Genomic DNA, 16,573 nt, shown 5'->3' with positions numbered 1-16,573 from the left:
ATTTATTCGAGCATTTGAATCATCACTTGATTGCTTCTCAGCTCAGAAATTGGGTACTGGATTTATTTTCATTTGTTAAGACTGAATAAAGCTATTCGTCCCTGATTGTTCTGTTTACCGATCTTTCAAAAGGTAATCATTTCAGCAAAAGAAGAGCCAGATGCTTCGACCCCTCCTGCCGTTGATGGTCTTTTGAAGATCCATAGACGTGCTATTGATGGTTTAGATAATGAGTCTGGTCATGCTCCTACAAATGCTGGTGCTGCAGTTTCGACACGGCTGCTAGTGGCTGCTGCACAAGCGGGAAGCCTTATTGGAAGGCAGGGGGCAACTGTAAAATCTATCCAAGAAGCTTCGAGTGTTGTTGTTCGTGTTCTTGGAGCAGGTGGTCTTCATAATATGTTATTTTTAATTTTATTTTATTCTATACCATATTGCCTCATGCTTCTTGAACTTATTTTTAATTTTATTTTATTCTATACCATATTGCCTCATGCTTCGTGAACTAGATCACCATGTCTTCTCTTTTGGCTTTGCATATTTTGTTGCTTCATTTGATTGCTTGAATCCTCTCTTTTGCTCTTCAAGACAACATTCTTTTTTTCTCAAAGCTTGCCAGTGAATTTGCCTCCTTGTATGGAGCTTGATAGAAAGAATGGCTCATACTGGAAAATCTTGAAACGGACAAATCTCTGCATGACCTTAAGACCTGAAAGGGATAGTGATCGAACAAGCTTCACTTTCCAGAAGGACTGAAACATCCAGTTGTTTTGCTCCTCCATTTCTTATTTCAGCAGCCATATTCTAGTGCATTGTTTTAAATAGCGTCTGTAGCGTAGCGGTGGTGTATGTAGTGCACCAAAATACCATAACTACCATGTAGCGTACACTATTTTGGGCGTAGGGTACTCCATACACTGTAGTGTATGGTGTAGGTAGCGCATGCTTCTGTGGAAGTGCATTTTAAAGCTTAAAATTTTAAAAAGTTCTATGTTGTAATACTTTTATGTTAAGCACAATTTGAAAAATGGCAGTGATTCGTTCTCCTCACACGTGACTTTGATTTACAGCTACCCAGACCATCCAAACTGGGGCCCCTATGGGGGATGGAACATATCTCTAGAATGATATTTATCAGACAATTGTAAGAACTCTGCCAAATGTACAGTTGGAGTTACAACTAGTTCTAAATGGTGTAAAACTGGGAGAGTATTCTAACACAAAAGCAAAGACTTTTTTCTCTTTCTTTTTCTTTTTTCCTTGAAGATTGAAACAAAAATATATTAAGGAGCTGAAGCTACTGGAAAAACAAAAAGGTCAACAAGCAAAGAAAAGAAGAAGACAAACTAAAGAAACCTAACAAAACATCTATACAACTTGAGAAGAACCCCCAGGAGCACCCCACAAAATTCAGTAGAAAGAAGCCTTAGAGGACTAAGGCAAAGAACAAACAGATGGAAGAGCACAACAGCAGCCCTGAATTTGAAAAGAAACTAGCCTAACCTAAGGAGGAGGAGATAAAAGATATGTCAGAGAGCTTGAGCAAAGAAGGCTGATCCTTCAAAAGTCTGCAGACTTGAGCTGAGATGCTAGAAGAAGAAGAAGATCTGTTGTTGAAGTAGCACAAATTTCTCTCAAACTAGATTGCCCATAGGATGGTCATCAATGACAACCGCCATAAAGAATTGAGATCTTTGCCAAAGCTTCCTTCATGACAAGCAAAAGAAATTCAGGAATCGTCCCTACCAAAGTGTCCCAAATCAGTTATGTATCGGCCGTAACGTAATGGTAATGGCGGTTACCGCTATACAATAAGGGGCTGAAACAGCAAAGTCCAGAAAAAACAGAACTGTAATGACCGTTTATAGGGCATAACGGCCATTACGGTCCCCGTAATAGTCGTTACACACGGTAACCTAAAAGAAAACGAAAAAAAAAAAGGAAAAAGAAAAAAAAAAACGTACGCGATCTTCTTCTTCTACTGGTGCGGTACTGCTGCAGGGTTGTTATGGCTTCTTCTTCTTCTTTCTTTCCCATGGTGCGTCTCTCTCTCTCTCTCTCTCGTTCCCTCTCTCTCGGGAAAAAAAACGAATGGAAGTAACAACCATGCACTTAAGTTTTTTTTTTTTTTTGCAATACTGTGGCATACGCCGCTTAGTGCACATGCGCATGCATTGTTTTGGTGCATGTGGCCCACCTTGATTTTTGTTGTATATCCATGCCGTCCATCAGTTTTTTCAGTTCACTTTAGGTCGTGGTCCTTAAAATGAAACAAATCCAAATCTCTGGTGGTCCGCACAATTGGGATTGAATGCCCACAATTAAAAACTTCATATGGTCCATTGTAATGTTTATTTGCCATTGAACCTATTGATAAGGTCGCGTAGACCTGGATGAAGGGAAACCACAAACCGCAGATTGATCCAAAAAAAAATCTTTTGGCCCAAGAAGTTTTTAATGGTGGGAATTTAATCCCTATTGTGCGGTCCACCTGATGGATCTGCCTCATTTTCGGGACTATGCCTTTAAATGAGTTGGCAAAAGGATGGATGGCATGGATATGCAACAAATGTGTCGAGGTGGGCCCCACATTCAAGGCATCACTAACCATGGTCCACCTGAGATTTAGGTCTGTGTGATTTTTGGGACCATGCCTTAAAATGAGTTGGCAAAACAGATTAATGGCATGGATATAACAATACATTGAGATGGGGCCCACATTCAGGACCTCAGCCACTAGTGGTCCACATGAGATTTGGATTTACCTCATTTTTGGACCATGTCATAAAATGAGTTGGCAAAACGGATTAACAACATGGATATATAATACATACATTGAGGTGGGCCCATGTACATGGCCCAAAAAAATTGTACATAAGGCATATATTAACTCAAAATTAATTAATTAAATTATGGACCGTTGTTGCTAATTCACAATCCAAAAATTAAATTATTTGAATGATTTTCATCGTTAATTTGTAGACATTTGGTTTTTGAAATATGACCATTTGAAAATTTTCATTCTTCATTGTCCAATAAATGTCCACAAATCCATTAGTGGGATAAGTACCAATAGATTGCATGAATTTAAGGTTGATTTGAGACATCGAATGGTTTGCCAAATCAGCCCCAAATCAACAACACTATTCACCTGAATTTAATTTCAATTTTTTCTTAAGATCTATTGGGAAAAATGATATCAAAAGTCCCTAACCTATGTATGTTGAAATGAAATGTGCAAGAGTTGTGAAGTATGTAATACACCAATACTATAAATCATAGTAAAGCCTACAAATATGAGACGTTTTGGTATTATATTCATTTTAAAAAATTTATATTGATATTATGTATTTAAATAATTAAATATAAAAGATTTGCAGTTAATTCCAAGTTGCCAGGTTCATAATTCATCGGACAACCCAATACAACATTCTTCCTAAAGATTGGACCATTACACTACCTTAAACATGCTCAAAATTAGAAATGAATGCATAGTTAGAATATTTACAATTTTCCGCATTTTCTAGATATTTTAAAGTTTTTTAGCAAAAAAAGGAAAAGAAAAAAAGAATTGACCGATACAGGGGCGTATTGGCCGTTACACCCTTTACACCGATTTAGCGTATTGGTAACGGTGGGCACCGTTATGCCCACCGTTACCGCAATGAGACACCTTGGTCCTAACGGAATCTGGAGGAGGAAGCCCAAAATTTGGATGGAAAAGGGCAATGGCAAGGAATAGTTTCAGCATTGCTGCAGCATAGAAGGCATATGTTTGGCAGAATCATTCTATGACGCCGAAGATTGTCCATTGTTAGGGCCCTTCCTCTAGCAAGAAGCCAAACAAATACTAACATCTTAGGAGGAGCTCCATATGACTAGATGAAGGATAGGAAGGATGTGGAAGGAGATGAATTCATGTTTCGAATGAAGCTCCAGAAGGATTTAGCAGTGAGTAAGCCAAATGAAGAGCGCATCCACGAGTCATTTGAGTTTGGGTGAACGCCTATCCTGTGGAGAAAGTTTATTTTCCATATTTTAAATGACAACATCCTATAGATGGGTGTCCGACTTTCTAATGCAAAGTGGAAGCCCCAGCAGGTAAGAGGAAGGGAAGGAACCAACTCTGCAGCCAAAAACCTCTTCTAAATTGGAGAGAGAAGAGTTAGAGATGTTAATACCTAGTAATTCACTTTTGGAAAGATTATTTTTTAGACCTGAAATTGCTTCGAAACATCTGATCACTTTTCTCAAATTGACCACCATAAAGATTGAGGCTTTGCAAAGTAAGAGAGTATCATCAACAAATTGGATATGAGTGACTGAGGACTAGAGGGGGAGACCTTAAAGCAACCAAATAACCCAATAGTTTCCCCTCTCCCCGACATCCTACTCAAGCCGTTAGAAGTGATCACAAAAAAGGAAGGGGGAAAGGGAATCTCCTTGCCTAAGTCCCATGGAAGATCCAAACAAAATCCTTTGGGGGATCCATTGACCAAAACAGAGAAAGAGACTGAGGATAGACAACCACTATCCCAACACCTCCATTTTTGGCTAAAGCCAAATCTGGCCAACATAGTCTAAGAAACCCCAATCAACATGATCGAAAGTTTTTTGATATCCAATTTATAAACTAAACCTATTGGAACTCTCTTATGGTAATCAATACATTCATGAGCTAACAACGCACAATCCAAGATTTGCCTATTAGCCAAGAAAGCTCCTTGAGCCTCATAGATAAAATTAGATAGCACTAGTTTGAGTCTAGTAGCCAAGATTTTAACAAGGATTTTGTAAGGAGATCCCAAGAGGCTAATAGGTCGAAAATGTTTAAGATTAGTTGTACCCTCAACTTTGGGGATGTGGGCTGTGAAGGAAGCCCCCATACCTTGGAAATGTTGTTTGAAAGAGAAAAATGCGCAAGAAGATCAATGAAATCGAATTTCAAGACATCTTAGAAAGATTCGAAAAAGGCAATAGGAAAACCATCAGAGCTAGGGCATTTATCCCTTCCCAAAGAAAAATAGCCGATTTGATTTCCTCCTTAGAGAAGGGAACTTCAAGGCCCCAAGGCCTTCACATCAGAGATCTGAGGAAAATCTAAGTTATAAAGCTTAGGCCTCACCCATGGTTCTGTTGGAAGTAGAGAAGAGTAAAAGGAAGCAATATGATCTGATACCTACTTCTGGTCTTCTAATTTGGAGCCATTAACATTGATGCTACTTATCTTGTTAGATCTAGCTCTAGCATTGGCAATCGCATCGAAATAACGGGTGTTCTTATCGCCTGCTTTAAGCCACGAAGCCCTAGATCTCTACCTCCATTTAATTTTTTATAGGTAGATTGCTCTGAAGTAGGCATCTTTGAGAGAATCTCAACGACTTTGGTTTTCCCTCTTTTGAAGCACTATTCCCTCTCTCACCAACAACGCTATTCCCTCTTTCAAAAGTCCTCTTTTGGTTCTCTCAATCCACAATGATTGAAGATAATAACTTCGAGAATCAATCGGCCCTACAAGAAATTCTCTTGGCTAAATTTCGAGGAGCATTGGAGCCCAATCAAAGGAGAATTAATTTTCCCCTTTTAACATCAATACGGTTATGGAGCTCAAGTTTTTTTTATTTATTTAAAGCTAAAAAATAGGTAAGTTATTCCCTTTAATCTTTAGTAATGAATTTTATTTAATTTTGGATAGGTAAGTTATTCCCTTTAATGTTCAGTAATGAATTTTATTTCATTTTGGATATAATTTAGGGTACTTGTAGGCCGTTTTCTTTTCATTTTTTCTTCTTTTTGGGAGGTTGGATCCTATACAAAGTTGTAGAATAAGCTTGTTCTACAACCATTTGTTGTGTGGGGGCTACTGTGGTGTGTATGGTATGCCGTCCAACCTGTGCAGTCCATCATGTTGCCCCCCATGCTAGGTGGTGGTTTTTGAGCGGTGGTGCATTTTTTTTTGTATGTTGTGGCCCATGTGATGCCGGATAGGCCCAACTATTTTTCTTTATGGTGGCTGTCCTTTTTTTTTCTATTTTGTGATCTGGTATCCAACCCATCCAGTCCCACGGTTAGTTTCACAACTTATACATGTTTATTCATTTGGTGATACTCAGCTACTAAGCATTTTTCTTTCACTCAAACTGCAGAAAAGATTTGTGGATATTTGTTTATGTTATTTGTTTGCTTCTTAATTCGTTAATGTGATTTGTTTTGGACTATGAGTGGGTTGGCTTTTGATAACTTGTTATGAGCATACTTTTACTTGAAAAATGAACCATATTTTTTGTAGGCCTTATTATTATTGTTATAATTATTATTTTTATATTCACCATATTTTCCTGTTGTTTTAATTTAAAAAATAGAAGTATCTTATAGCCTACGCCACACACAATGTATCTTACACTAATGCTACACGCTATAGAGGGGTGAAGACTATGCCCTACGCTACACACTATTTAAAACACTGCTCTGGTGAAACTAGCAACTGCTGGCTTTACCTGTACTGGCATGAAATCAGCTGCTGAACTTCAATCAAGGAGTCCTGGAGTTTTCTACATGTTGTAGCATGTGGGATTGGTTTCTCTTTTCATGAGACACTAACAGACTGTCACTATCTTATCATGGGATCTGTTCGTAATTGTCTTGCCACATGTGGTACTTGGCCTTTTAAGATAATCTAGCGGGCAAACCACTACAAAAATTGACACTTAGCAGGGATGGTGCCACAAGACCAACTCAGATCTAAGAAGGGTTCTCGAGCACCATTGAATCAAACGCTGACTAGAAACATATGATCAATACTTCTGCGTGCGCCATGCACATATTAGGAAACTGAAATCTTCTCCGTGGATGCATAATAATATTTCTTGGCAACAACTGGTTATTTTGGTTGCAAGCTGAATGTGGTTGTTCTTGGACTCTGATATCTGCAACCTCATGTTTATATCAAATGAGTTATTTGTGGGACATGAGTTGCTTGTGACCCCTGCCTGCAGGAAGTTCCTGCTGTCAGAATCTGTGGGGCCCACCAAGATGTTTGTGAGTCCATCAGTTTATGCAGCTCATGTATGACATGATCCAAAAAATGAGCCAGATCCAAAAGTCAAGCAGACCTCATTATAGGAAACGGTGGGGATTGAATGCCCACTGTCAAGACCTTTATGGGGACACAGAAGTTTTAGATCAGGCTAATATTTGTGTTTTCAGTTCATTCTAGTTAGAATGACCTTGTGAACAGTTTGGATGGCATATAAACATCATGGTGGGCCCCGGGACATTTTCAATGGTGGGCATTTCCTTTCCCACTGTTTCCTGTAGTGTGGTCCACTTAATTTTTGGATCTGGCTCATTTCTGAGATCATATCCTAACAGGAGCTGGAGAAACTGATGGATGAGGTGGATTTCCCACGGACATCTTGGTGGACCACATGTGGCTTCCAACCACAGGTACTTCCAGCGGGCGGGGTCTCAGGCTACTTGCATCCTTTATTTGTGCAGGGGTAGTCCCAAGTCCCTACTATGTTTTGAAATGGTCTTCAGAAATGTTATTCTGTTTAGCTAGGGCATTGTTCTTCACAGATTTTTTTCCTTTCAAAATTGCAATGTTGAGAAATGTGTCCTTGGCATAGCTGATATGGGTCATGTTCTGTTAATTACCTAAACTAGAGTGTTGCATAAATCATTGTTTTAAAGACAGCACCCTCTGGTTTGATTGGTTTCAACTGGAACTAGAGGTCTTTCTGGTCAGTTTCAAACCATTGTGGTCTGAAAATCATCAAAAAGTGGTTTGCCAGTATGCACCGGTATGAAGCAGTGTTTGAACTGCTTTGGGATTTCGTGGTTCAAGCTGGTTTGACCGGACTGACAGCTTTTCTGTTTCTAACATTCAGTCCATTTTTTAAAATGTTGCCACAATTAGTGTGGTAAGGCCTTCTCCATAATGCAGTGGGAAGTTCTTCTTTCTTTGATGGCGGAGTTAGATTCAAGAAATGCAGCAGGTATCCACTTATTGTTAGAGCGTCAATAGTTGTCAAGCTTATGAACTTCATGTTGAGTTTAAATGTTTCCTTTTGTCATATCCTGAGGAAGTCCTGGAAAATTATTCTTCACAAGGCTTGAATAGGTTTCAAGGCCTTCTCTAGACTTTGCTTAGTCACTACCAGTGTTTGAAATATCGATACTATTGGCCGATATATCGGCCGATTTTATCGGCATCGCAGTCCAGCGATACGAAACCCTTCAGAAGATACTAAAAATTTGAAAAAATTTACATAATTCTTTGTATCGATCAATATATCGATAAATATCGCATAATATCGCCAAAGAAGATCGTCCTGATCGGAAGAAAAACTTTCAAGAGTAGATTTCAGTACCTGTAAAGAAGATTGTCCTGATCGGAAACTGCGTTTGATGGGCCATTCGAATCCAAGTCTCTGATTTGGAGAGATTTGGGCGTGAAATCCAAAGAAATCCTCGAAATCCTGTCATTTGGGAGAGATTTTAGGGTTCCGGAATGTCGGAACCCTCTCTGCTTCGAAAAAAAGGGGCCTTGAGCCCTTATTTACAGGAAGCGGATGGGCTGGTGTACTGCACACCACCGACCTAGATGGTGTGTTGACGTCACCAAGTTCTGTGGGTCCCATCGTGAGTTATATGTTATATCCAAACCGTTTGTCCATTTTTCGAGCTCGCATTAAGTCTTTAGCCAAAAAATAAGACATCCAAAGATCAAGTGGACCACACTGAAAAAAGTTGCGGGATATTAGACGTCTACCATTGAAACCCTTTTGGGGTCACAAAAGTTTTAGATCGATATGGTATTTGTTTTTCCTCTTCATCAAGGTCTTTGTGACCTCATGAACAGATTGGATGGAAAATAAACGTTATGGTGGGCCCTACGAATGTTATAATGGTGAGAATCATTGCCTTCACTGCTATTTGTGGTGTGGTCCACCTGAGCTTTGGATATGACTCATTTTTGAGCTCATGATCTAAAATGATCTCTTCAAATGGATGAACGGTGTGGATATAATAAATACATTATTGTGGGGCCCATGTAACTTTGATCTCCTTTGAACTATTTGTACAACTCAGCTCGAGGATTTTCAGCGCTCATCTTCACGGACGGAAACGGATTGGCTACTCCCCTGCCACCAGACAATGGCTGGTGGTCGGTGCTCTGTGGGCCCCATCTTGATGTATGTGTTTCATCCATTCCGTCCATCTATTTTTCTCGATCAATTTATGTTACCACACATAAAATGAGGTATATCCCAGTCTCAAGTGGACCACATTACAGGAAACAGTGTTGAATGAACTTCGACTATTAAAAACTTTTTGGGGACCATAAAAGTATTGGATCAAGTTCATCTTTGTTTTTGCCCTTCATCTGGGTCTTTATGACCTAATCAACAGATTGGATGTCAAATAAACAGTACAGTGGGCCTTAGGAGGATTTAAATGATGGATATCCAATCACTATTGTTTTCCTGTGGTGTGGTCCACCTGAGATTTATATCCCTCTCATTTTTGGGATAAAGACCTAAAATGATATTTAAAAATGGATGAACGGAATGGATGAAACACATACATCATGGTGGGGCCCACAGAACACCGACCACCAGCCCCGGGGCTAGTGTCAGGGGAGTAGCCAATCCGTTTCCTTCACGAACGCGGATTTCCTGCGAAAGTCTTTGCAGGAAGTTCATGTGTTGAAAACTTAGGTGGGGCCCACCGTGATATCTGTGAGAAATCCGCCCCACCCATCCATTTTTCGAGCTCATTTTAGGACGTGGGGATGGGCTGAAAACGTGAGGATTGAATGTCCACAGTTGAAATATTTGTGGGGCCACAGAAGTTTTGAATCAGTCTAATATTTGTGTTTTCAGTTCATCCCAGTAGAAATGACTTTATGAATGGTACGGATGGAATGTAAACATCACGATTGACTCGGATAGGTTTCAACGGTAGGAATTTCCCTACCCACCTTTTCTGTTAGTGTGGCCCACTTGAGTCTTGGATCCTACTCAATGTTTGTCTTAAGTCTTAAAATAAGCTGACAAAACGAATAGAGGGGGTAGATTTCTTACAAACATCACGGTGTGCCCCACCATTGAAAACTTTCTAAGGTCCATTGTGACCATCCAACCCGTTGATAAGTTCACACAGACTTGGATGAAAGGAAAACACAAATATCAGATTGATCCAAAAAAATTTCTAGCCTAAAATTTTTAATGGTCAATAACCACTATTTCGTGTGGAGTGGTCCACATCTACCCGAAATTTGTAACTGTCTCATTTTTAAGGCAAATCCCTAAAATTAGGTCGCAAAACCAATGGACGATGCAGATATGTCGTGCATACATCAAGGTGGGCCCTATTGTTTTCGACAGTAGCATCAATTCCAACTATTTTCACTTGCGTGGTCCACATAAGTTTGAATGAAGGGAAAAAACAATTATCAGCTTGATCCAAAACTTTTGTGGCCACTAATGGTCAATCACCATTGTTTCTTATGGTATGGTCCCCCTGATTATTGGATCTGCTTCATTTTTTGGCTAATGTCCTAAAATGACATGGAAAAACGGATGGACGGGGTGGATATTGAATACACACATCATTGATAGGTATGTTTTCTAATTTCTAATGTATCTTTTGCTTTTGAATGCATTGGTTATGTTTTCATACACATCTTTATACATTTATAAATGTTATGCATCATATTTGAATATATTTATCTTAGTTTAATCAGATAACGCATAACTTAGGACCTTATACAAAGGAAATTTATTATGTGCACTTCTTTCTTGAGATTTTATGATTTAAAAGTGTGTATTAAGGTCTTTTTAAATAATCCCTGAAGTTTCATAAAAAAATTCAACTGTTTTGCCAATGTTTCCCCATGTTTCCCAAAAAGTGCGATAAATTACGCGATACAAACGATATATCCCGTGCGATAACCAATACGTATTTGTATCCCAAGGTTGCGATACATTGCGCGATACCGGTATTTCGAACACTGGTCACTACATCACTTTCACGCCACATCATGAGGCCCAATTGGTAAGTTGATAACCTTTAGGCCCAATTGGTAAAAATCTTATTGAAGATTTCTCAAGTTCATGATGTGTGTCTTACATAAAGTGCTATTATTTAGGCATTCAGAGACGAAAAGGACCAATTGGAGAAGAAATCCACCCTTCGACTGTTCCTTTTCTCTTTGCAATATGATGTGTTATTATTGCATGCAAGATGACATTTTTTACTCGGTGTTACTCTACTCTCATTCCTGTTTTGATTTTCTGCAGAGGAACTGCCTGCATTTGCCCTGAAGGATGATAGAATTGTTGAGATACAAGGTGAACCAGCAGGTGTGCATAAAGCGGTTGAACTAGTTGCATCTCATTTGAGGAAGTTTTTGGTTGATCGCAGTGTCATTCCGCTATTCGAAATGAATGTGAGTCTGTTGTCCTAAATGAAGCCTCTTATTATTTACAAGCAAAGCTATATGTGAACTAAGGTTTTCATTTAGCATCAGTGTAGGAATCCAACTCAAAGACACATGTATGCAAGTCCCATACACGAACACAGCACACATGCCTATGTGGTTAGTGCCAACCATTCTTCACATGGACCCCACAGTAAATTTGCTTTAGCTTAAAATAGGCCAGTTCGTGCGTCTGGCAGGACACATGTAAGGGAAAAATGTAAGGTTAAGCACGGATAACGAAATGTGGACATTCAACTGTATCAATGCCACACCAGATTGAGTTGAATTATGGGTTATGGCACATTTGCTGTGTGGCGTGTCTTGTGAATGACCCAGATCTCTCAGATGTCTGACACATTGGCATACGTGAAGCATTTCTTTTTAATGGTTGCAGATGCACATCCACAATAGCATGCATTACTTAATATGAGAATCTTGACAGTATGTAACCATTTTTCATGGTAAACAATCTCATTGTTTCTGCAGATGTCAATGCAGAATTCACAGGTTGATAACATGCCCCACCATTCTTGGGGACATCCTCAAGGTCTACCAAATGCTGGTGGTTCTGGTTTTGGTGGAAATTCTCAATTCATGCCTCCAAGGCAACATGATGGTTATTATCCACCACCTGACCTTCCTCCTTTCAACAGACAGCCTCATCAACCTCTATATGGAAGAGATGCGCCCATGGGTGTTCACTCTTCGATGAATGTACAACCACCTCCACCAATCATCAAACAGGTAGTTTCTGGTCTGTAGTATAAACTTGTCTTCCAGGGGCATGTAGTGGACAACACCCATCCGCCAATGCCAAACACACATACCCTCATGTTGACATGGGAAAACATGTGAACGATATGGACTGTTCATCAGGCAGCCAACACTCAGGCAGGCCAAACTGAATGTGCCATAGAATAAAGCAGCATCCACTATTCAGGTCCACCTTTGATAATGGATGGTTGAAACATATCACCAAACCTGGTACAATTCATTGCTGAGATTAGAAGACCGTCATTTTCTTCAACTCTCAGCTGATTGGAGCAAATATTAGGTCATTCTTATCCAAGGTTGGTCTTTTCCACAGATGACACAACAGATGCAGATTCCACTGTCATATGCTGATGCTGTAATTGGAAGTTCGGGTGCGAATATTAGCTATATTCGTCGTGCTAGTGGGGCAACCGTTACAATACAAGAGTCAAGGGGCATGCTTGGGGAAATGTCAGTTGAAATTAATGGAACCGCTACAGAAGTCCAAACTGCTCAACAGTTGATACAGGCAAGCTTCTTGACTTTCAAATTGCAAATCACTTTGCTCTCCTCACTTCTTTTTACAGTTCTGGACCTCTGGTTTCAAGTGTTACATGTGGATACTTGTAACTTTGTTTGTGTTGGAATGCACTGTCAAATTGAATTCTACATGCTAGTGTAATAAAGTGGAAACCAACTTGTGAGTAATTTGTGATTACCTTAGTATTCAATTGAGGGCTCAAATTCCAAGTTACTTTTGGATTTCAAATGCATTTCATTTACTTCCATCCAAACACAACTATGTAAGCCATTTATTCCAATTCATTTACCTCCAATTCCATTTCCCATTTACAGGCTTCCAAATGAGCCCTTATGGTACTCTCAATTTTGACTTGAAAGAAACCGAACTGTGATTTGATGGATACTTCATTATGCATGCTAGGAAAGGTCACTAATTCCTTCACACTACTTCCACATGCCACACTCCTCCAAAACAAACCTCCAAACCCCCAAACCCATTTGCCCAAAAGTGCATTGTTCATCACTTCCAACTTCCTAACTCCCGCACCCCCTTCTCTGTATATGGCTTACATACCTACTCCCACTTCATCAGGTGGAACTTGTTCTTTTCCTCGGCCCCTTGCCATAAAAGGTCAGGTCTTGGCCACTCCAGCTTGTTCAAAACCTCCTTTAAGCTCCTAAGTGAGGACAAAACGTACACCGGGAAATTTGCAAGCGCTGCCTTGATTAGGGTCAACCTTCCACCCAAAGAAAGATGTCACTGCTTCCACGCAAACTTCCTTTCCACTTTTTCAATTACCTTGTCCCAAGGAATGCTTTGCAGGCTTTCCAGCGCATAGAGGAAGCCCTAAGTAAGACAACGAGAGCAGTGCCTTGCATCCTAACACCTCCACCAGCTCCTGAACCACCTCATTAGTGATGCTTGCGCCCAACATTTCATTTTCAAGTATGTTCATCTTAAGACCCGACACAACCTCAAAGCATTGAATGATCTTTGAAGATTATCGACCTCAATGGCCACAGCATCACAAAACAGGAGAGTATCATCATCAAACTGAAGATGAGATATTTGAAGATCACTTTCGTCCACCTTGAACAGAGTTATGGTATTAAGTGATTAACCGCCACTTCCATAAATGAAATATATTAAGAAGAGATGCGTGAGTAGAAAATATTATTTCATGATGTCCTTTGAGTGGAAGATAACAGGAGGGAACTATTGCAGATATCACAGGAAATATTGCTGATTTCTGCAATAGTTTCCTGTGATATCACAGGAAATATTGGCATTTTTGTATTCCAGGAAAGTATCCCATTGCTAACCTGCGATGCCAAAAATATCAGCCAATATCGCCAATGAATAGAATACTGGAAAGAATGTAATAATAGGACTAATCTTTTTTCTCCTTTTCAATAAATGTCACATTTAAAAATAAAAAATAAAAATATATAAAAATAAAATGCATTTTTTAAGGGCTTCTTTTTCCACTTTGTCCGCCAAAAATATCAGCTGATCTATCGCCAATGGATAGAATGCTGGAAAGAACGTAATAATAGAACTTTTCTTTTTTACTCCTTTTCAATCACTGTCTCACATCTCAAAAAATAAAAAATAAAATGCAATTTTTTTAAGGGCTTCTTTTTCCACTTTGTTGTTGTCATCTTACCTGCTGTCATAACAGCTGTATGTCCCGTTCTTTTTGAAGAAAAAAGCAGCGTATGAAACCTATGTAACTGCAATAGTGGCTATCAGGATGGGTTATATAGAAAACTTTGTATTTCCATTATCAAAATGTTGCCATAGCAATGAAACAAAGCTAGTACTGCCTGCTATTTGTGACACTTAGCTTTGTTGTCTTAAAATTTAAATCCCACAAGTAGCGGCTTTATTTTATGGTTTTGGCGAATGTTATTTCATAGTATTGCCTGTGCTATTGTGTCCCTGATTTTATGCTGTTTTTCTTAGATTGCAATTACAGTCGTTACAAAATGGGTAGTGGTACAGGTTGCAACAGCCAATACAATAGATGCCACGCCTCTACTCTCTTTATTCTTTTCGGCTTTTGTATTAGACAACTGTTATGTAATGGTGACTCCCTCATTTGATATGTTTCAATGGCAACTCCTGTTGGATTCTATTTGTTTCACAACAGCGTGTGATTTCACCTTTCTGATATTTTTCCTTTTTGTGAGATTATAACCTTTCTGATATTGGGAACTGGGACCTTGTTAATTCTTATTTGGGTGCTGATTATCTGGGTGCTGCTTTTAGTAGTGGTTGCTCTTTAAGCAACATCTGGATATGCACGGGACAATTTGCTGATAAACATGCTTGTCCTTGTTGCAGAATTCCATGGCTGAAGCTGCAGGACGAACACACAACCCACCCGGCCCTGTCGACCCGGGATATAATTCTTTTCAGGCTCGTGGGCCCATGTACGCATCTCCACCGTCCAATGCTGGACCTGGAGGCCACACCGGCGGAGGCTACAGTTCGGCCTATGGCACCAACTATGGGTATTAGGAATCATAGGTAGAAGGAAAGGAGAATGGAGGCAACGGTTCTTTTAATGCAGAGAGACCCACCCTCTTAATGACCAAAAAAAAAATGATGTTTTTGCTGAGGCAGTTGTGTTGCTGTACCGGGAACGTCGAATTTTGGGTGTCTGTTTTCAGTCAAGGCTCTGTTGCTTCTTGTACATTAGGCCAACATCATAGCTTACTAAGCTGCTGCTGCTGCTGCTTTTTTTTATTATCATTATTATCCTTGTAGCTGATCTACACAGTTGTCTTCTAATTACTCTTGATGGTGGTTCTAGGGTACCGGTTCCTTTCCACTGATTTTTGTTTTTCTGTTTTTAATGGCGGTTATATGCATGTATACGAGATTGTATAAGGTGGGGCATACATATTACTTTCATTAGACCATTAAAAAAATATGGGTCCCATTTTGGTAGGTCATTGAAACCCAAGTATGGAATTTCTGAATTGATGTCCTAGCTGGCAGACTGGTGGACACCTCATGGATCATTTAACTAATTGGTTATCTGAATCCATCTTACATCCATCTATTGCAGGTTAGCATCAATCTGGCCCACGGCCGATGTTTGACCCACTAATCTGAGCTGACTGGACTGCATTTTGGGGCCATGTTTATAATTCTAATCTGCCAGCCACCCGGCTGGTTTGTGGTTGTAAGAGAGATGTATGCCCGAGGTACTCTGCATTGCATGCAGGCGTCTCTTATTCTGTTTTACTCGGAACCTTGGTTGTGCTGTATATACGGCACTACTCAATGAGTAGTGGTTGGTTCTTACTCTACCCAAGTATCTGAGGGGTATTTTCAGTATAGAATTCTTTTGAGGCAAAGGTATTATACAATGCAGGCTGGGTTGGTATTTGTAATTTGTGTGTGGGGCCCTTGTTTCAGGATCCAGACGTTGATTTACTGCGGCCCCTCTCTCTATACATAAAGAGATATATAGAGTTGGGGCCTCTCTCTCTCTCTCTCTCTCTCTCTCTCTCTCTCTCTCTCTATATATATATATATATAGAGAGAGAGAGAGAGAGAGAGAGAGAGAGAGAGAGAGAGAGATGGGAAATGGTTCTATGAAGACGCTCTCATGGGAGCTTCCAAAGTTTGAGCTCTGTGGGCACCATCGTGATGTGTGACATCATAGGAAATCACGCCTAAAACATCTAAAAGGATTTGGTGGGAACCACTTGAGCTTTGGAATGCCTTAAAATGTGGCGTAACCCCTCATCCAAGTAGGACATGCAATGGATGGGCTGTATGTGTAAACCACATCT

General features: G+C 39.8%; 1 protein-coding gene across 3 annotated transcripts in view; it reads left to right on the top strand.

Moving 5' to 3' along the window:
- The window catches only part of LOC131251092 (flowering locus K homology domain-like), a 34,629-nt gene extending 18,905 nt beyond the window's left edge, over positions 1-15,724 (top strand). For 2 of the 3 annotated variants that reach the window (XM_058251604.1, XM_058251602.1), the window contains exons 3-7: positions 133-385; positions 11,307-11,455; positions 11,975-12,232; positions 12,576-12,770; positions 15,111-15,724. In XM_058251604.1, coding sequence (XP_058107587.1) covers positions 133-385; positions 11,307-11,455; positions 11,975-12,232; positions 12,576-12,770; positions 15,111-15,287 — 1,032 coding nt within the window. In that variant the 3' untranslated portion in view covers positions 15,288-15,724. The remainder of the gene's footprint in view (positions 1-132; positions 386-11,306; positions 11,456-11,974; positions 12,233-12,575; positions 12,771-15,110) is intronic. The other variant, XM_058251603.1, reaches the window with a different exon arrangement.
- The last annotated feature ends 849 nt before the right edge of the window (positions 15,725-16,573 follow it).

Source organism: Magnolia sinica, chromosome 7 (assembly GCF_029962835.1).
Source record: "Magnolia sinica isolate HGM2019 chromosome 7, MsV1, whole genome shotgun sequence".
Classification (NCBI taxonomy): domain Eukaryota; kingdom Viridiplantae; phylum Streptophyta; class Magnoliopsida; order Magnoliales; family Magnoliaceae; genus Magnolia; species Magnolia sinica.
The sequence above is the reverse complement of the archived record's forward strand: the minus strand, read 5'-3'. Positions and strand labels throughout refer to the sequence as shown.